Source organism: Heterodontus francisci, chromosome 1 (genome assembly GCF_036365525.1).
Source record: "Heterodontus francisci isolate sHetFra1 chromosome 1, sHetFra1.hap1, whole genome shotgun sequence".
NCBI classification, from domain to species: domain Eukaryota; kingdom Metazoa; phylum Chordata; class Chondrichthyes; order Heterodontiformes; family Heterodontidae; genus Heterodontus; species Heterodontus francisci.
In genome coordinates, this window is record NC_090371.1 from 193,711,714 (window position 1) to 193,733,014 (window position 21,301).

Here is a 21,301-nt window from a genome sequence, read left to right on the forward strand (position 1 = left end):
ATCTGCCATTTCGCCGCCCAAGTCTCCAACCAATCTATATCCTCTGACAATCCTCATCATTATCTGCAACTCCACCAACCTTTGTGTCATCCGCAAACTTACTAATCAGACCAGCTACATTTTCCTCCAAATCATTTATATATCCTACAAACAGCAAAGGTCCCAGCACTGATCCCTGCGGAACACCACTAGTCACATCCCTCCATTCAGAAAAGCACCCTTCCACTGCTATCCTCTGACTTCTATGACCGAGCCAGTTCTGTATCCATCTTGCCAGCTCACCTCTGATCCCGTGTGACTTCACCTTTTGTACCAGTCTGCCATGAGGGACCTTGTCAAAGGCTTTACTGAAGTCCATATAAATAACATCCACTGCCCTTCCTTCATCAATCATCTTCGTCACTTCCTCAAAAAACACAATCAAGTTAGTGAGACACGACCTCCCCTTCACAAAACCATGCTGCCTCTCACTAATAAGTTCATTTGTTTCCAAATGGGAGTAAATCCTGTCCCGAAGAATCCTCTCTAATAATTTCCCTACCACTGACGTAAGGCTCACCGGCCTATAATTTCCTGGATTATCCTTGCTACACTTCTTAAACAAAGGAACAACATTGGCTATTCTCCAGTCCTCTGGGACCTCACCTGTGGCCAATGAGGATGCAAAGATTTCTGTCAAAGCCCCGGCAATTTCTTCCCCTGCCTCCCTCAGTATTCTAGGGGAGATCCCATCAGGCCCTGGGGATTTATCTACCTTAATGCTTTGCAAGACACCCAACACCTCCTCCTTTTTGATAATGAGATGACTGAGACTATCTGCACTCCCTTCCCTAGGCTCATCATCCACCAAGTCCTTCTCTTTGGTGAATACTGATGCAAAGTACTCATTTAGCACCTTGCCCATTTCCTCGGGCTCCACATGTAGATTCCCATCTCTGTCCTTGAGTGGGCCAACCGTTTCCCTGGTTACCCTCTTGCTCTTTATATACGTATAAAAAACCTTGGGATTTTCCTTAATCCTGTTTGCCAATGACTTTTCATGATCCCTTTTAGTCCTCCTAACTCTTTGCTTAAGTTTCTTCCTACTGTCATAGAGTCATCCAGCACTGAAACAGGCTCTTTGGCCCACCGAGTCTGTGCCGACCATCAACCACCCATTTATACTAATCCTACATTAATCCCATATTCCCTACCACATCCCCTCCTACATTAATCCCACATTCCCTACCATTCTCCTCCCTACACTATGGGCAATTTACAATGACCAATTTACCTATCAATCTGCAAGTCTTTGGCTGCGGGAGGAAACCGGAGCACCCGGCGGAGCCCACATGGTCACAGGGAGAACTTGCAAACTCCACACAGGCAGGACCCAGAACCGAACCCGGGTTGCTGGAGCCGCTGTGCCATTGTGCCGCCCACAGTGCGGTGAATAAGGTTGGTGAGCTACAAGCACAAATAGCCGTGTGGGTATGTGATGCAGTAGCAATAATGGAAACATGGCTTAAAAATGGTGAGGAATGGATGCTTGATATTCAAGGATACAAAGTGTTCAGAAAAGATAGGGAAGGAGAAAAAGAGGAATTATGTGGCAGTGCTGATTAGGGAAGACATGGTAATGTTAGAAAGAGAGGATGTCCATGAGGGTCAAGGACAAAATCCATTTGGTTAGAGTTGAAAAGCAGAAAGGAAATGATCACGCTACTGGGGGTATTCTCTAGTTCTCCAAATAGTGAGAGAGTGAGATAGAAGAGCAAATTTGCAGGGATATCACAGAGATGTGCAAGAACTAGAGTGGTGCTACTGGGGGGACTTTAATTACCCAAATATTAATAGGAATGTTAGAGTAAAGGGAAAGGAGGAGGTGGAATTTCAGAAATGTATTCAGGAGAACTTCTTTGACCAGTATATTCTTGGTCCAACTAGGAAGGAGGCATTGCTGGATCTGGAGCTGGGTCAAGTGGGGGAACACTTGGGTAAGAGTGATCATCGTATCATAAGGTTTAGATTAGCAAGGGAGAAGAGCAAGAACAATCTAAAGCAGAACTTCTAAATTGGAAGAGGGCTAACTTCAATGGGATAACCAGGGGTTTAGCCAGGGTAAATGAAATCAAAGACTGACAGGAAAAACTGTAACAGAGCAATGGGTGATCTTTAAGGAGGAGTTGTTTCAGGTGTAGGCTAGGTACATTCCAATAAGGGGGAAAAGGGAAGGGAATCAAAGTCATGACTCCTTGGATGACAAGGGAGATAGAGAATATGATGAAATGAAAAAAAGATTGTGTATGATGCATGTCAGGTGAATTCTTCAAACAAGAACAAGGCCAAATAAAATAAGTTGAGAGAAGTGAAGAGAAAAATACCACCAGCAAAGAGAGAGTATGAGAATGGAATGACAGTTAACAGAAAAGGGAACCCAAAAATCTTCTTCTGGCATGTAAATAGTAAACGGACAGTAAGAGGTGGGGTGGGGCCTGTTAGGGTCAAAGAGGGTGACATATGCTTAGAGGTACAGAGCAAGGCTAGAATACTTAATGAGTACTTTGTATCCGTGTTACCAAGGAAGAGGATGCTGACAAAACATCAGTAGAAGCAGAGATAGATAGTAGAGGTAATGGATGAGGTAAAATTGATAGGCAGGATGTACTGGAAAAGCTGGCTATGCTTAGAGTGGATAGGTTGCCTAGTCCAGATGACTTGCATCCCAGGTTGTTAAAGGAAGCGGGGGTGGAACTAGCAGAACAGTTTGTTATAATCTTCCAATATTCTCTGGATATGGAAGAGATGCCAGAGGATCGGAGAGTGTCAAATGTGACACCATTATCCAACAAAGGGTGCAAGGACATTCCAAGTAACTGACCTAGTAAACGGTCAGTTTAACATCAATGGTGGAAAAGGTTTTAGACAATAATCAGTGGAAAAAAATTGACAGGCACTTGAGAGGTTTCAGCTAATTTGGGAGAGGCAGCACGGATTTGTCAAAGGCAGATTGCGCTTGACTAATCTAACTGAATTTTTTGATGAAGTAACAGAGAAGGTTGTTGAAGGGAATGCAATGGACGTTGTCTATATGGATTTTAAGAAAGCCTTTGACAATATATCACATAAAAGGCTGGTAAACAAAATTGAGGCTCATGAAATAGGAGGGTCAGTGTCCAATAGAATAAAAAAATTTGCTTAAGGACAGAAAGTTGTGGTAAATGGTTGTTTTTCAGATTGGAGGATGGTAGACAGTGATGTTCACCAACGTCCAGTGCTACGAACACTGCTTTTTTGATATATATAAATGACTTGGATGTTGGAATACAGAATAAGATTTCAAAATTTGCCAATGATACCAAACTTGGAGTTGCGGCAGACAGTGAGGATATCATCAATCAACCGCATCAGGACGTGAACAGGCTGGCAGAATGGGCAGACAAGTGGCAGATGGAATTTAATACAGAGAAATGTGAGGGGATGCATTTTGGCAAAAGGGATAGGGAAAGGTAATATAGTCTAAATGGAACAGTTCTAAAGATAGTATAGGGGCACTGGAGGTTCACCTTTAAAGACGGGAATCCTGCCTCGATGAGTTGCCGGCCAATCACAGGGCCGGCAGCTCAGCAGTAACACCGGTAGCGGTGGCCACTGCCAGTATTGCAGAGGCCTTGGACCCAGCTCAGCACTGGAACCCCGCATCTCAGGTAAGTGAGGCGGGTCGTTGGGACCAATTTGGAAGGTCCTGGCGAGGGGGAATGGGGTGGGTGGGCATAAAGCCCAGGGGAAGGGGGGTCCTGGAGAGTGCACTGTTTCCTGGCGAGGCCCCTCCGTGGGCCACAGATTGCCCACGGAGGAGGGAACATCCCCCTCTCCCCCCAAGCCCATAGGGAGGGTGCCTCGTTTTACAAGGCACCCCCCATCCCATGTGGTGGAGACACACCACGCTGCTGGTTAGATATCCCAGTGGTGGTGGGAAGAGGCCCTTAAGTGGCCATTAATAGGCCACTTAAGGACCTCAATTGGCCTGTGGGTGGGAAGGCCATCGTTGGCCTACCCGGCCCCCGGCAAGATCACTTGGACCCTCCACCCCCCCACCATCCGTCATGATTCTATTGGCCCCCCCACCTCCAACCTCACCTCAGGGAAGCCCATAAAATCCAGCCCAAAGAGTCTGCAAAGGGATATAGATAGGTTAATTGAGTGGGCAAAAATTTGGCAGATGGAGAATAATGCAGGAAAATGTGAGGTTATCTACTTTGGTAGGAAGAATGGAAAATCAAAATATTCGTTAAATAGAGAGAGACTGCAGAATGCTGTGGTTCAGAGGGATTTGGGCGGCCTCATATATGAATCACAAAAAGTTAGCATGCAGCAAGTAAATTGGAAGGGAAATAGAATGGCGGCCTTTATTGCAAGAGGGTCGGGGTATAAAAATAGGCAAGTCTTGCTACAACTGCGCAGGGTGTTGGTGGGACCGCACCTAGAGTACTGCATACAGTTTTGGTCACCTTAAGCAGAGATAAACTTGCATTGGAGGCAGTTCAGAAAAAGTTCACTAGGTTGATTCCTGAGATGAAGAGGTTGTCTCATGAGGACAGGTTGAGAAGATTGGGCCTATACTCACTGGAGTTTAGAAGAATGAGAGGTGATCTTATTGAAACATATAAGATTTTAATGGGGCTTGACAGGGTAGATTCTAAGAGCATGTTTCTAGAACTAGGGGGCACAGTTTCAGAACAAGGGGTCTCCCATTTAAGATGGAGATGAGGAGGAATTTCTTCTCTCAGAGGGTTGTTAATCTTTGAAATTCTCTACCCCATAGAGTAGAAGCCAGGTCATTGAATATATTCAAGGCTGAATTAGACAGAATTTTGATTAACAAGGATGTCAAAGGTAATGGGGGAAGGCAGGAAAGTGGAATTCAGGTCATGATCAAATTAGCCATGATCTTACTGAATGGCACAGCAGGCTTGAGGGGCCCAATGGCCTACTCTTTCTCCTATTTCTTATGTTGTTATATCATCCCTCCTCTCAGCTATAACTGTTTCCTTAATCAATATTACAACCCTCCCTCCTTTTTTTTTTATCCCCTTCTCTATCTCGCCTGAAAACCCTGTATCGAGGAATGTTGAGCTGCCATTCCTGCCCTTCTTTCAGCCAGGTCATCATCATTGATTCAGCCCTGCCACTAGCCCAGCAATTGCCAGCGTCGCCTCCTCCATGGGGATTAGGTCATGCAGGCACACCTGTGCCCCTCCAATTCGATCCTGCTGCCTCCAGTTGTGTGCCACCTTGTCCTGTAAGAGAGAGGGAAGCGTGTCAGTTTCATGTAATCTGTTTGACTGATGTGGTTGTCATGATTGAATAGCTGGCAGTCTGATCAAGCTATGTGATGTGAGCCTGAGGCTTGCAGCAGTGCTAAATGTGTGAGAGTGCAGTGGAGTTAGACATCAATGACTGACAGAGGTTGTTGATAGGGGAGTGATGTGTGAATGAAGGAGTATGAGGGTAGTGGTGCAGTTGGTAGGATATGGCATTTGAAGATACATTCACTGACCTTAACCACTCGTGTGAGGCCTTTGATCTTCTTGTGGCACTGCATCCAGATCCTTGGGGCTCGACTCCTGGCTGCTACCACTGTTCTTTGAGTACATCTGAATATCTCCGAGACTCCTGTGGATATAGCACATCTCTCCTACATCCAGCTCCTCCACCAAAGCCTCCAAAAACCTTGGAGTCAGCTCTCACCCATGTTGTGCCATTCTTCACTGTTTCCCAGGTTAGATCCACTTCCTGCACTACTGCCAACATCTCCTCCAGTGACAATGAGCCTCTCCATTAAGCAGTGCAGGCTAGCTTTAACTTGTGCACGAAGCTGGTGAGCTGCTTGCATTTTACTCAATGGGCACAGGTTAATCATACATCACGATTCCCCATGCCTGTTTTCGGGAGTACTCCAATTTAGCCCCCCGTACCTTGCCACCAACTCCGTTTGGTTGCTGCTAATGCATGCCAAAGCATATGGTTTACAACCCTGGCATCCCTGGACTGAGCTTCCAATCCTATATCCACTACATTGAAAATGCTGCATACTAGCAACATGCAACCTTAATAATATCGTTGGCCTATGCCCTACCTCAGTTCATCTGCTGAAATCTCATTCATGCTGTCGTCACTCTTCACCCTTGTTTACCCTTGGCCAGCCTCCAATGTGCCACCTCAAACGTCAGTGCATCCAAACTCTGCTTCCCATATCCTATCCTGTACCAAATTCACCTTAGCCATCGGCCATCTTCACTTACTTATGCTGGCTTCTGGTACCTTCTCCAATCTCTCTGCACCTCCACTTTCATACTTTCCATTCAACTGCACCCAGCTTCATGTGTATTTACCCTCTTCAGCGCACCATTGGACAATGTACCTTCAGCCACCTTGGCCTCATACTCTTGTATTTCCTCCACGTACCCCTCTGATATACCATCTCCTTCAAGGCCCTCTTTCAGATCTGCCTCTTAGATCTCTCTTATTTGGTCACCCCTTCCTATTCTTTCTCTCTTTGCCTTGGGGTCCATTTTCCCTTGAACCAGTGCAATTACTTTTTCTACATAATGCACTATATAAATGCAAGTTGTTGTTTTTTCAAATAGTTGGCATGCAGAAGACTGACAGAAGGCCTGAGTAAATGTTGGAATGTGCAAGACTGTGACTGATATTTGTGGAGTGAGAGTCCGTAGTTGGACTGAGCCAGGAACTGATTATGCAGGATTTCTAATAGAGTACTAGGATTTATAACTATAAATATGGATTCTGAGAATGCTTCAAAAAATTAATTGTAATCACTTTCTCAAAACTAACCTGGTTGAAATATCAAGCCCTCTACTGACAAAGTGAATCAACATCTTACCTGAACAGTCCATACACTTGGTGGTCTCTGTGAATTTTTGTGTAAGAATAGAATTGAAATCTTCCAGAAAATCAACAGATTGTAATGGGGACTTGATAGCAACACGACCTAATATTAAAGAAAATGTAAAAAAATTAGATTAAAATGCATTTGATGTACACATTGTGATTTAAATTAGCACCTGAAACCAGGTGCGATTCCAGCAGTATGCAGCGATGGTGTATCAGAATGCAGAGGCCCAAGAACGAGCGGGAAACAGCGGGAGCGGAGCCGGAGCAGAAAGAGACCGGGAGAGAGAGAGAGAGACAGTTCACTCAGAGAGTGGGAAACAGCGAGAGCGGAGCCGGAGTATAAAGAGACCGTGAGAGAGAGAGAGAGAGAGAGAGAGTTCACTCAGACAGTGGGAAACAGCGAGAGTGGAGCCGGAGTATAAAGAGACCGTGAGAGAGAGAGAGAGAGAGAGTTCACTCAGAGAGTGGGAAACAGCGAGAGTGGAGCCGGAGTATAAAGAGACCGTGAGAGAGAGAGAGTTCACTCAGAGAGTGGGAAACAGCGAGAGTGGAGCCGGAGTATAAAGAGACCGTGAGAGAGAGAGAGAGAGAGAGTTCACTCAGACAGCGCCGGAGATTTGAAAAATAGTCAACAGTGACATCACAGGAACGCTGTAAGATGATTGGTTGGTGAATAACAGCTGTTAGGGAATAACTCTAAATAGCTCAGTAAGTAACTAAAGTAAAGAGAAAGGTTTACAGTTCTTTTTTAATATAGTAGGTAGTGTTTTTTTTGGAAGGGGAATCAAGGAATCTAGTGTAAATCTAATTTTTAGGTAATTTAGAGGAATAAAAACAGAGTGAAAAATAAAACAAAGAGTGTCATCACAGGAAAACCGCAGGTTCGTTGGTTGGTAAATAACTGCTAATTTGAATTACCTATTCGAAGTTGATTTCAAATTAAAGATGAATAGGAGAAATATTTTACAGATTAAAAACTAAAGACCAGTCGGAAATTTAAATAACAAATTAAAATCTAATTATATAAAATAGAGATGCAGGGCCAGGTGATGTGTTGTACCTGCATGACGTGGGAGCTGGTGGACCCCATTGTGATTCCTGGTGAACACATCTGTAGCAAGTGTTGGCTGCTCGAGGAACTCCGGCTCAGAGTTGATGAGCTGGAGTCTGAGCTTCGGACACTGCGACACATCAGGGAGGGGGAGAATTACCTGGACGCGGTGCTTCAGGAGACAGTCACACCCCTTAGATTAACTACCATGAATGCGGCCAGTGGTCAGGGACGGGGGTGTGCGACTATGAGTGAGGCAGGTAGAGGGATCCAGGAGGTAGTGCTGCAGGAGCCTTAGCCATTGTCTTTGTCCAACAGGTTTGAGATTCTTGCTCCCTGTGTGGACGAGAGCAGGGACTGTAGGGAGGATGAGCAAACTGACCACAACACCGTGGTACAGGGAGCCGTTCAAGTGGGGGGAGAAAAGAGAAATGTAGTCGTAATCGAGGATTGTATAGTTAGGGGCATAGACACTGTTCTCTGTGGCCAGGATCGAGAGTCCCGAAGGCTCTGTTGCCTACCTGGTGCTAGGGTTCAGGTTATCTCATCTGGGCTGCAGAGGAACTTGGAATGGGAGGGGAAAGATCCAGTTGTCGTGGCCCACGTAGGTACCAACGATATAGGTAGAATGAGGTTAGAGGTTCTGCTGAGGAAATATGAGTAGCTAGAGGCTAAATTAAAAAGCAGAACCAAGAAGGTAATAATCTCCGGATTACTACCTGAGCCACGAGCAAATTGGCAAAGGGTCAATAAAATTAAAGAGGTAAATGCGTGGCTCAAAGATTGATGTGGGAGAAATGGGTTCGAATTCGTGGGATATTGGCACCAGTACTGGGGAAGGAGGGAGCTGTTCCGATAGGACGGGCTCCACCTGAATCATGCTGGGACCAGAGTCCTGGCGAATCGTATAACTAGGGCTGTAGATAGGGCTTTAAACTAAATAGTGGGGGTGAGGCGGGTTCAGTTGCATGGAAAAACAGGAAGTTAAAGCAGAAGGTAGGAGTGCAGGTTAGTGGTGAGGCTGATTGTTACCAAACTGCAAGAAGTATACTGGTTAAACCAGAAGAGAGAAATAATAAACAGACGAATAAAGCATCAGTGCTGAGGGACAGGTTAGGGGGTATAGCCCAAATAAGAATTCTATATACAAATGCACGGACTGTAAGGAATAAACTAGATGAACTGCAGGCACAAATTCAAATGGAAAATTATGATGTGGTGGCCATTGCGGAGACGTGGCTGCAGGATGGTCGGGACTGGGAACTAAATATACCTGGTTATAAAGTGTACAGGACGGACAGGGAAAATGGCTGAGGGGATGGAGTAGCCTTACTGATTAGAAATAATATCACCTCATTGGTGAGGGAGGATATAATGAGGGGAAAGCATCCAGTGGAGACCTTATGGGTGGAACTGAGGAACAGAAAAGGATCTAAAACTGTAATGGATGTTGTGTATAGACCCCCTGGTAGCAGTTCTGAGGTGTTAGATTGTATAAATGCACAAATTAGGCAAGTGTATAACAAAGGCATAGTAGTATTAATGGGGGATTTTAACTTACACAGATTGGGAGAGGCAGATTAGCACCTGTCAGAAAGGTAGTGAATTTCTGGAATGTGTCCGGGATAATTTCCTACAGCAATATATCCTAGATGTAACAAGGGGACAGGCAATATTAGATTTAGTTATGAGTAATGAGCCAAATTTAATTAGTAGCCTAACTGTGCGTGAACATTTATCAAATAGTGAGCACAACATGATCGAATTCAAGGTAGTGTTTGAAAGTGAAAAGCACGAATCAGCTACGAGAATTTTAGACTTGGGTAAGGCTGACTTTACTGGGATGAGACAGAGACTGTCCACGGTAAACTGGGTAGATCTGTTAATGGGTCAAATGACTGAAGAACAGTGGAGAATATTTAAAGAAACATTTAACGAAATACAGAGCAAGTATATACCCGAGAGGAAAAAGCTCCACTTCACAGACAAGACAACCATGGATGACTAAAGAGATTAGGGATAGCATAAAACTAAAAGAAATGGCTTACAAAAATGCAAAACGCAGCACAGATCCAGCCGAATGGGATCAATACAAAGACCAGCAAAGGGTCACAAAGCAGCTTATGAGCTACTAAAAGAGATTATGAAATGAAACTTGCAAAGGAAATCAAAATCAATAAGAAGAGATTTTATAGTTACATAAAGGGAAAACAGGTGGTCAAGAGCAATGTAGGCCCACTAAAAGCTGAAAATGGAGATATTGTCATTGATAATGGGGAAATGGCAAACATGTTGAACAATTACTTTGCCTCAGTATTTACAGTTGAAAAGGAGGATAACTTGCCGGAAGTCCCAAAAAAATTAATAGCTGATAGGGGACAGGGACTTAATGCAATTAACGTAAGTAAAACATCAGTAACAAGGAAATTAATGGAACTAAAGAGTGAGAAGTCCCCAGCACCTGACGGTTTCCATCCGAGGGTGTTAAAGGAAGTAGGGGAGCACATTGTAGATGCTCTAACTATAGTCTTTCAGAGTTCCCTAGATTCAGGAGTGGTCCCTCTGGATTGGAAAGTTGTACATGTCACTCCACTTTTTAAGGGTGAAAGGGGGAACCAAGGAAATTACAGACCAGTTAGCCTGACATCTGTGGTGGGCAAGTTGCTGGAGTCTATAATCAAGGATAGGGTGAATGAACACCTAGAAATATTTCAGTTAATCAGGGACAGCCAGCATGGATTCATGACGGGAAGGTCATGCCTGATAAATCTCATTGAATTTTTTGAAGAGGTGAATAAGGTAGTGGACAGGGGAGTTTCCATGGATGTTATTTATATGGACTTCCAGAAGTCATTTGATAAAGTCCCACATAAGAGACTGTTAACTCAGGTAGAAGCCCATAGAGTTGAGGGCAAATTGTTGACATGGTTAAAAAGTTGGTTGAGTGGTAGGTGACAGAGAGTGGGGATAATGGGTAAGTACTCCGATTGGCAGGATGTGACGAGTGGTGTCCCGCAGGGATCTGTGTTGGGGCCTCAATTATTCTTAACGACTTGGATGATGGCATAGTAAGTCATATATCCAAATTTGCTGATGATACAAAGTTAGGCGGCATTGTAGACAGTCTAAATGATAGCATAAAATTGCAAAGAGATATTGACAGACTAGGTGAGTGGGCAAAACTGTGGCAGATGGATTTCAATGCGGGCAAGTGTGAGGTTATCCATTTTGGACCAACAGAGCAGGGTACTTTATAAATGGGAAGAGTTTAAGTACAGTGGATGTCCAAAGAGACTTGGGGGTTCAGGTGCATAGATCTTTAAAATGTCATGAGCAAGTGTAGAAAATAATCAAAAAGGCTAATGGAATGCCAGCCTTTATGTCCAGAGGATTGGAGTATAAAGACACAGAGGTTATGCTGCAGCTGTACAAAACCCTGGTTAGACCCCACCTGGAGTACTGTGAGCAGTTCTGGGCACCACACCTTAGGAAGGATATATTGGCCTTGGAGGGAGTGCAACATAGGTTTACAAGAACCCCTGGACTACAGAGGTTAAGTTACGAGGAGTGATTACACAAATTAGGCCAGTTTTCGCTAGAATTTAGAAGGTTAAGGGGTGATCTGATTAAAGCCTTCAAGATATTAACAGGAAAAGACAGGCTAGATAAAGATAAACTATTTCCACTGGTTGGAGATTCTAAAACGAGGGGGCATAGTCTAAACATTAGGACCAGACCGTTCAGGAGAGATGTTAGGAAGCACTTCTTCACGCAAAGGGTGGTAGAGGTTTGGAACTCGCTCCCACAAACAGCAGTTGAAGCTGGAACAGTTGTTAATTTTAAATCTGAGATAGATAGATTTTTGTTAAGCAAAGATTTTAAGGGATATGGGCCAAAGGCAGGTATATGGAGTTAGGCCGCGGATCAGCCATGATCTCATTGAATGGCGGGACAGGCTTGAGGGGCTGAGTGGCCTACTCCGGTTCCCATCTTCCTATGTTCCTAACTTCCTAAATTCATACTTGGGTCTCATCATCATAATTCAGGTGACCTGGGGCACAAGTGGATGCTCTTACGCAGCTCACCTTTCAAGGCCTAACCAATTTCGGCCAGTGCCAAAGCAAGTTTGGGGTGATGGTTGGGAGGTGGGGAGAAATGTTCTGTAGTTATAAAAACAAGAAATGCTGGAACCACTCAGCAGGTCTGGCAGCATCTGTCACAGATGCTGCCAGACCTGCTGAGTGGTTCCAGCATTTCTTGTTTTTATTTCAGATTTTCAGCATCCGCAGTATTTTGCTTTTATTTTAATGTTCTGTATGTGGGACCAGGAGGATCACTCCACTAAAAAAGACATTTTAGGGCTGCTGGTTAGGCAGCTGAAGCCCTGGAAATAGTGGCCAGAGCTTGCAAATTTAGGTATCCATGTAGGAAATGGACGCAGGAACCTCAACATTGAGAAAAGGCCTGTGCTTATTTCAGGCGCCTGCCAGAGCTAACCAAAAAAGGACCCTAACCAACTTAGCAGCAGTTCAAAAAGCCATGCAGATTGGGCATAGGCCTCAGTATTAGTAGAGAAATGGTGTCGGGGAAATTGATGGGATTGAAGGCCGATAAATCCCAGGGCCTGATGGTATGCCTCCCAGAGTACTTAAGGAAGTGGCCCCCGAAATAGTGGATGCATTGGTGGTCATCTTCCAAGATTCTATAGACTCTGGAACAGTTCCTACAGATTGGAGGGTAGCTAATGTATCCCCACTATTTAAAAAGGGAGGTAGAGAGAAAACGGGGAGTAATAGACCAGTCAGCCTGATGTTGGCAGCGGGGAAAATTCTAGAGTCCATTATCAAAGATTTAATAGCAGAGCACTTGGAGAACAGTGGTAGAATCGGGCAGAGTCAGCATGGATTTACGAAAGGGAAATCATGCTTGACAAATCTACTAGAATTCTTCGAGGATGTAACGAGTAGAGTTGATGAGGGGGAGCCAGTGGATGTGGTTTATTTGGACTTTCAGAAGGCCTTTCGACAAAGTCCTACATAAGAGATTAGCGTGTAAAATTAAAGCGCATGGGACTGGGGGTAGTGTATTGCGATGGATAGAAAATTGGTTGGCAGACAGGAAACAAACAGTCGGGATAAATGGGTCTTTTTTCCGAATGTTAGGCAGTGACTAGTGGGGTACCGCAGGGATTGGTGCTAGGACCCCAGCTATTCACAATATACATTCATGATTTAGATGAGGGAACTAAATGTAATATCTCCAGATTTGCAGATGACATAAAACTGGGTGGGAGGGTGAGTTGTGAGGAGGATGAAGAGAGTCTTCAGGGTGATTTGGACAAGTTGAGTGAGTGGGCTAATGCATGGCAGATGCAGTCTAATGTGGATAAATGTGAGGTTATCCACTTTTGTAGCAAAAACAGGAAGGCAGATTATTATCTGAATGGCGATAAACTGAGAGGGGGGAATATGCACCGAGACCTGGGTGTTCTCGTACACCAGTCGCTGAAGGTAAGCATACAGGTCCAACAGGCGGTAAAAAAGGCAAATGGTATGTTGGCCTTCATATCAAGAGGATTCGAGTACAGGAGCAGGGATGTCTTGCTGCAATTATACAGAACCTTGGTGAGGCCACACCTGAAATATTGTGTGCAGTTTTGGTTTCCTTATCTGAGGTAAGATGTTCTTGCTATAGGGGGAGTGCAGCAAAGGTTTACCAGACTGATTCCTGGGATGGTGGGACTGACGTATGAGGAGAGATTGAATCGGTTAGGATTATATTCGGTGGAGTTCAGAAGAATGAGAGGGGAATCTCAGAAACCTATAAAATTCTAACAGGACTTGACAGGGTAGATGCAGGATGGATGTTCCTGATGGTGGGGGAGTCCAGAACCAGGGGTCATAGTCTAAGGATACGGGGTAAACCTTTCAGGACTGAGATGAGGAGAAATTTCTTCACCCAGAGAGTGGTGAGCCTGTGGAATTCGCTACCACAGAAAGCAGTTGAGGCCAAAACATTGTATGTTTTCAAGAAGGAGTTACAGATAGCTCTTGGGTCTAAAGGGATCAAAGGGTATGGGGAGAAAGCAGGAACAGGTTACTGAGCTGGATGATCACCCATGATCATAATGAATGGCAGAGCAGGCTCGAAGGGCCGAATGGCCTACTCCTGCTCCTATTTTCTATGTTTCTGCCCTGCTAAATTAGTTATTGTTACATCCATTTCATGCCTGGAAATCAGGCACACCAATGTTGAACTTAGACCTCACAAACACTTTTGTGCCATGAAAATTTATATCTTGAATATAAATTTGGAAAGAACTTTCAGAAAGAACATTCCTGATATTATACAATAAGTATATATTCACATAAATCATTTATAAAATTAACTATAACCAGAAGAAATTGTGAAACAAATGTCATAAAGACACAATTTATTTTCAAGCTGCATCACTACCATGTTAAATGGTTTATGATTCTGTAGGACTGTACAAAAGTTTATTCTAAAATTGGGAAGTATTACAGATCATACTACTCGACCAAAAGTGGAATACTTCTGAATTTGTGATATGGTTTGGCCTCATAATATTTCACTGATACCATTGTTGCATTATCGTGGAATATCTTTACATTATTCTTTACTCCATTTTCAACTGTAGCATGAAACCAACATAAACTGTTAATATAGTTCATCATAAAGATTTGCAAGTTTAACATCAGTGGTGGGTAAGGTTTTAGAAACAATAATCGGGAAAAAAATCAACAAAAGATCAATGGACAAAAGAGCTGAACTCAAGAGGTGAGGTGAGTGTGACTACCCTTGATATCAAGGCAGCATTTGATCGAGTCTGGCATCAAGGAGCCCGAGCCAAACTGGAGTCAATGGGAATAAGGAGGAAAACTCGCCGTTGGTTGGAGTCCTACGTAGCGCAGAGGAAGATGGTTGTGATTGTTGGAGGTCAATCATCTCAGCTCCAGGACATCACTGCAGCAGTTTCTCAGGGTAGTGTCCTAGGCACAACCATCTTCAGCTGCTTCATCAATGACCTTCCTTCAATCATAAGGTCAGAAGTGGGGATGTTCCTTAATGATTGCACAATGTTCAGCACCATTCGCGATTCCTCAGATACTGAAGCAGTCCATGTAGAAATACAGCAAGACCTGGACAATATCCAGGCTTAGGCTGCTAAGTGGCAAGTAACATTCGCTCCACACAAGTGCCAGGCAATGACCACCTCCAACGAGAGAGAATCTAACCATCTCCCCTTGATATTCAATGGCATTACGATCGCTGATCCCCCACTATCAGCATCCTGAGGTTACCATTGATCAGAAACTGAACTGGAGTAGCCATATAAATTCTGTGGCTACAAGAGCGGGTCAGAGGCTAGGAATCCTGCAGTGAGTATCTCACCTCCTGACTTCCCAAAGCTTGTCCACCATCTACAAGGCACAAGTGTGATGGAATACTCTCCACTTGCCTGTTTAGGTGCAGCTCCAACAAACTCAAGAAGCTTGAGACCATCTAGGACAAAGCAGCCCAGTTGATTGGCATCCCATCCACAAACATTCACTCCCTCCACCACTGACGCACAGTGGCAGCAGTGTGTACCATCTACAAGGTGCACTGCAGCAACGCACCACGACTCCTTAGACAGCACCTTCCAAACCTGCGATCTCTACCACCTAGAAGGACAAAGGCAGCAGATACATGGGAACATCACCACCTACAAGTTCCCCTCCAAACCACACACCATCTTGACTTGGAACTATATCACTGTTCCTTCGCTGTGACTGGGTCAAAATCCTGGAACTCCCTTCCTAACAGCACTATGGGTGTTTCTGCCCCACAAGGACTGCAGTGGTTCAAGAAGGCAGCTTCCCACCACCTTCTCAAGAGCAATTAGGGATGGGCAATACAATGCTGGCCTGACCAGCGACACCCACATCCCATGAACAAATAAAAAAAAACTTGCAGGTTTCAGTTAATTAAGCACAGGTTTGTAAAATGTAGGTCATGCTTGACTAATGTAATTGAATTTTTTGATGAAGCAATAGAGATGGTTGATGAAAGGCATGTGGTGGATGTTGTCTATATGGATTTTAAGAAAGAATTTGATAAAGTACCACATAAAAGGCTGGTTAACAAAATTGAGGATCATGAAATAGGAGGGTCAGTGTCCAATGGCGTAAAGAAAATCAGCTTAAGGACAGAAAACAGTAATTCACAGTAAATGGTTGTTTTTCAGACTGGAGGATGGTAGACAGTGGTATTCCCCAAGAGTCAGTGTTAGGTCCACTGCTTTTTTTCCTATATATAAATGACTTGTACATCGGACAGAATAGAATTTCAAAATTTGCTGATGATACCAAACTTGGGAGGAGTTGTAAACAGTGAAGATGATATAAACTGTCTGCAACAGGACATAGATAGGCTGGCAGAATGGGCAGACAAGTGGCAGATAGAATTTAATACAGACAAGTGTGAAGTGATGCATTTTTGCAGAAGCGATAGGGTGAGGCAATATAGACTTAATGGCACAGTTCTAAAGATTTTACAGTGGGTGCATGTGCATCGATCTTTGAGGTGGCAAGACTGGTTGACAGAGTGGTTAGCAAAGCATATGGGATCTTGGGCTTCATAAATAGAAGCAGAGTACAAAAGCAGGGAAGTTATGCTGAACCTTTATAAAGCTCTGGTTGGGCCCCAACTAGAGTCTTGTGTCCAGTTCACTACACTGGTGACTACACATTAGGAAAGACGTGAGAGTCCTTGAGAGGGCGCAGAGCAGATTTGCCAGAATTATTCCAGGGATGGGGGAATTTTAGTTACAAGACTAGGTAGGAAAAGCTGGGCTTGTTCTCCCTGGAACAAACGAGATTGTGGGGAGATTTGATATAAGGGCACAAGATTATGACAGGCTTAGCTAAATTAGACAAGGAAAAGCTGTTCCTAGTAACTGATGGTAAAAGGACTAAAGGACACAGATTGAAGGTTTTCGGTAAGAGATGCAGGGGGAATATGAGGAAGAACCTTTCTTACACAGCGAGTGGTAATGACCTGGAACTTGTTGCCCATGAGGGCGGTGGAAGCAGAGACAATCAATGATTTCAAAAGAAAACGGGATAGGCACTTGAAAGAAATAAACTTGCAGGGCTACAGGCTTCGAATGGGAAGAGGGACTGACTGTCCTGCTTTGCAGACAGCTGGGCCAAATGGTCTCCTTCTACGTGGTAAATGACTCTATGAATCTATTTTTAAAAAAATGAATCAATTTAGCATTTAGGAACCAGACTGAAATAAAATTCACATTTTAGTAATCCAGACTGACACATCTTCAGACACAGTATTATCCAGATCTGTGGCAACACACTGCTTATCAAAACTAGCTAGTCCTCTGTTGTTCTTGACAAGTATGTTTACCATTCTGAAAGGGGGAATCATTATGCAAAACCTATAAACTTATCAGCAACATTTTTAGTAAGTTTATTGAACTGTAATGACCTTTAATGAACTGTGTATTTCAATATAATCAGGGCACTTCCCACTTTGATTCAGCAATGTTCTTTTCAGAGTACAATTGTTTAGTGGTTATGTTGGTAGATTAGAGGTCTGAACTAATAATCCAGAGAATGTGAGTCAAAATCTCACCATGGCAGTTTAAAAAAATTTGAATTCCATTAGAAAAAAAACTGGAAATAAAATGTGGGCATCAGTAAAAGCGACCATGAAGCTGATGGATTGTTGTAAATGTTCATTTTAGGGAAGGAAATCAACCTTCTTTACCCAGTCTGGCCTATTGTGACTTCAGTTCCACATCAACATAGGTGACTCTTACCTGCTCTTTCAAGTGTTCTGGCAAGCCACTCAGTCATATCAAACCGCTATAAAAAATAAGGTGCAGTTGTTCAAAAAGGCATCATTCCCTCTCAGGCTACTAGGATGGGCAATAAATGCCAGCCTTGCATCAACACCCACATCCTGAGAATCAATAAAAAATAACATCCCTTTCTTTCGCAAGTATATTTTTTGTAGATCAGAGGATAATCATTATAATCCTTCTCATTATAACCGATAGCAGATGTTTGAGAGTTTAATATTTTGTATGGATCTAACACAGGTACAGTAATTCTGTTATTGTTGAAGAAAATGAATGAATTGTAACATGACGTTAAACTAACCTTGGTGTTTTGCTTTTATCCAACTGAGAAGGTAGTTGCTGGTTTGTTGTAGTAGGACATTATTGTCACCTTCATACGTACAGTTAGGATCATTGTCATTTCTAATATCCCCAAGACGATTCACTGCAATGCAAATTATATTTGAAGATGAATAATATTACTCCCAGTTATTTCAGTAGCTTGTAATCTAATCGTTCCAAGACGTGTACAAATTAAGGAAACAAAGCATGTCTGATCTGTCAGCTTTTTGGTAGTTTTTTGGTTTTTGAATACACCTAATCAATGAATGACACCAGCAATGCAAATGGAAAATATGGGCTGATGAGAAGCTTAAAACAAAAAGTGTTTCAGCCATAACCAAAGACAACACATTTAGCATTATACTTTATTTGCTCACAACTTTTTAGTTTTTTTTAGTCTATTGTTACGACCGACCGCTCCTGTCAAAGACCCCAATAAAAATATATGATTCTGATTGTGGTGGGACCAACGCAATTATTTCAATCCCGTCACTTCACATATCGGCTAACATATCATTTAAAACTTTCTAAATAAAAGAAAGACCCAACCAAATTGTACCAAACCCAAATGAGGCTAACCAAACCAGGTGTCTTTAAATCAATAAATTAACTCTTTAATTAGAAGAACTAAATTCTTAAACACTATGAAGATATAAACAACATTTAAAATAGAAAAATTAGAATCCTTGCAAATGTTGCTTGAAGTCATTAAAGGATGTTGCTCGAAGTCCTCACAGAATGTTGCTTTCCTTCTCCAGCAAATATCAACAATCTGAGTTTAGAGTTTTTTAGGGATAAAAGATTGTCACAGTCTAACTTTCCTTTCTTCAATTTAAATCACCAGAGATCTCTGTTTTGGCTTGACTTTTTCTTAGAATTTTGAGAGATAATAAAAACAGACTAAAATCCTATTCCTTCAGTTTAAATGACCGATGAAGGCAAGCATGCCGAATACCTTCTTGACTACCTTATCCACCTGCGTTGCCACTTTCAGTGACCTGTGGACCTGTACGCCCAGATCTCTCTGCCTGTCAATACTCCTAAGGGTTCTGCCATTTACTATATACTTCCCACCTGCATTTGACCTTCCAAAATGCATTACCTCACATTTGTCCGGATTAAACTCCATCTGCCATTTCTCCATCCATGGCTCCTGCTGTATCCTCTGACAATCCTCATCACTATCCGCAGCTCCACTAACCTTTGTGTCGTCCGCAAACTTACTAATCAGACCAGCTACATTTTCCTCCAAATCATTTATATATACTACAAACAGCAAAGGTCCCAGCAATGATCCCTGCGGAACACCACTAGTCAAGCTCTCCATTCAGGAAAGCACCCTTCCACTGCTACCCTCTGTCTTCTATGGCCGAGCCAGTTCTGTATCCATCTTGCCAGCTCACCTCTGATCCTGTGTGACTTCACCTTTTGTACCAGTCTGCCATGAGGGACCTTGTCAAAGGCTTTACTGAAGTCCATGTAGACAACATCTACTGCCCCTTCCTTCATCAATCACTTCCTCAAAGAACTCGATCAAGTTACTGAGACACGACATCCCCTTCACAAAACCATGCTGCCTCTCGCTAATTAAGTCCATTTGTTTCCAAATGGGAGTAAATCCTGTCCCGAAGAATCCTCTCCAATAATTTCCCTACCAATGACATAAGGCTCACCAGCCTATAATTTCCTGGATTATCCTTGCTACCCTTCTTAAACAAAGGAACAATATTGGCTATTCTCCAGTCCTTTGGGACCTCACCTGTAGCCAATGAGGATACAAAGATTTCTGTCAAGGCCCCGGCAATTTCCTCCCTTGCCTCCCTCAGTATTCTGGGGTGGATCCCATCAGGTCCTGGGGACTTATCTACCTTAATTTTTTTCAAGACGCCCAACACCTCCTCCTTTTTGATTTCAACATGACCCAGACTATCTACACTCCCTTCCCTAGGTGCATCATCCACCAAGTCCCTCTCTTGGGTGAATACTGATACAAAGGACTCATTTAGTACCTCGCCCATTTCCTCTGGCTCCACGCATAGATTCCCTCCTCTGTCCTTGAGTGGCCCACCCTTTCCCTGGTTACCCTTTTGCTCTTTATATACGTATAAAAAGCCTTGGGATTCTCCTTAATCCTGTTTGTCAATGACTTTTCGCCAATGACCTTCCAATGAAAGCACTCCAATATATAAAGCGACATCACATGTTGCAGACTGATATATCTCAGAAATATCAAAGCTTTTACTTTGCATTATACATCTTAATCATGAAAAATTTTCTGAAAACCATCAAGTAGAAAATATGCTGTTGGCCAAGAGCCTTTTGTTTTCAAAAGCTGGTTATTAAAAGTTTCTTGAGGTGAGGATAGCAGATTTCACTAACGGGCAACAAGATCAGATGTTCACTGTTTGATTCCAGGAGGTCCAAGAATCATGATTTCTGAGGCAAGTATAGAAAATAACTGTTTTATAACTTTATCTATGCAACACTCTGGAAATTAGAGGATGGAGGAACTGTATGAAAAAAAAATCCTCTAATTTCTGTGCATATCTGTCCCTAACTTTTCATCAAGAACATGGAAGCTAATTGTCGTCAACTCTTCCAAATAGATCCCTTACTAATAGCCATAAGTTTCTGAGCAACTGCACCATTTCTGTGTGAATCATAGACATATGGCTATGTCTTAAGAAGGTGGATGTTTTATTGCACATGCCGATCAAATGCTGACCCAACACAGTAATGTAGGGGGGAATTTTATGGAGGCGACAGGGGTCTCAGCCACCGGCTGGAGAGCTGGCAAGAGACTTGCGCTGCCTCCTCCAGGAAGGCCTGCTGAAATTACATGCCAATCAGGAAGCTGAAAGGTGACCGTTGGGCCTTTCATGCGATCAGGACCCCGGGGATGGAAGTCCGATTTGAGAACAGCAGCTCTTTTGCCCAGCGCCACTGGGGAGGCGGTATCTGCTGTGAGATTGACACCCACCCGAGGCTCGGGTTGGTGTTGGAACCCAGACTCAGGCAAATGATGCTGGGAGGAGTTTTGTGTCGCGGGCTCAAGGGGGAGGGGGTATTGGGGGAGGGGGGTTCGGCAGCAAGGGCAGGAGGGTGGCTCTCACCCCTCTCTGCTTCCCGATGCTGGGTCCTTCGATCAGGCA

The 21,301-nt window shown here is 43.5% G+C and overlaps 1 protein-coding gene across 3 annotated transcripts in view; it reads right to left on the minus strand.

Annotated features, from left to right (window-relative positions):
• The window catches only part of acox3 (acyl-CoA oxidase 3, pristanoyl), a 192,686-nt gene that overhangs the window by 76,381 nt on the left and 95,004 nt on the right, over positions 1-21,301 (minus strand). For all 3 annotated transcript variants that reach the window (XM_068039930.1, XM_068039922.1, XM_068039915.1), the window contains 2 exons: positions 18,130-18,252; positions 6,887-6,994 (listed from right to left, as the gene is read on the minus strand). In XM_068039930.1, the coding sequence (XP_067896031.1) occupies positions 6,887-6,994; positions 18,130-18,252 (231 nt within the window). The remainder of the gene's footprint in view (positions 1-6,886; positions 6,995-18,129; positions 18,253-21,301) is intronic.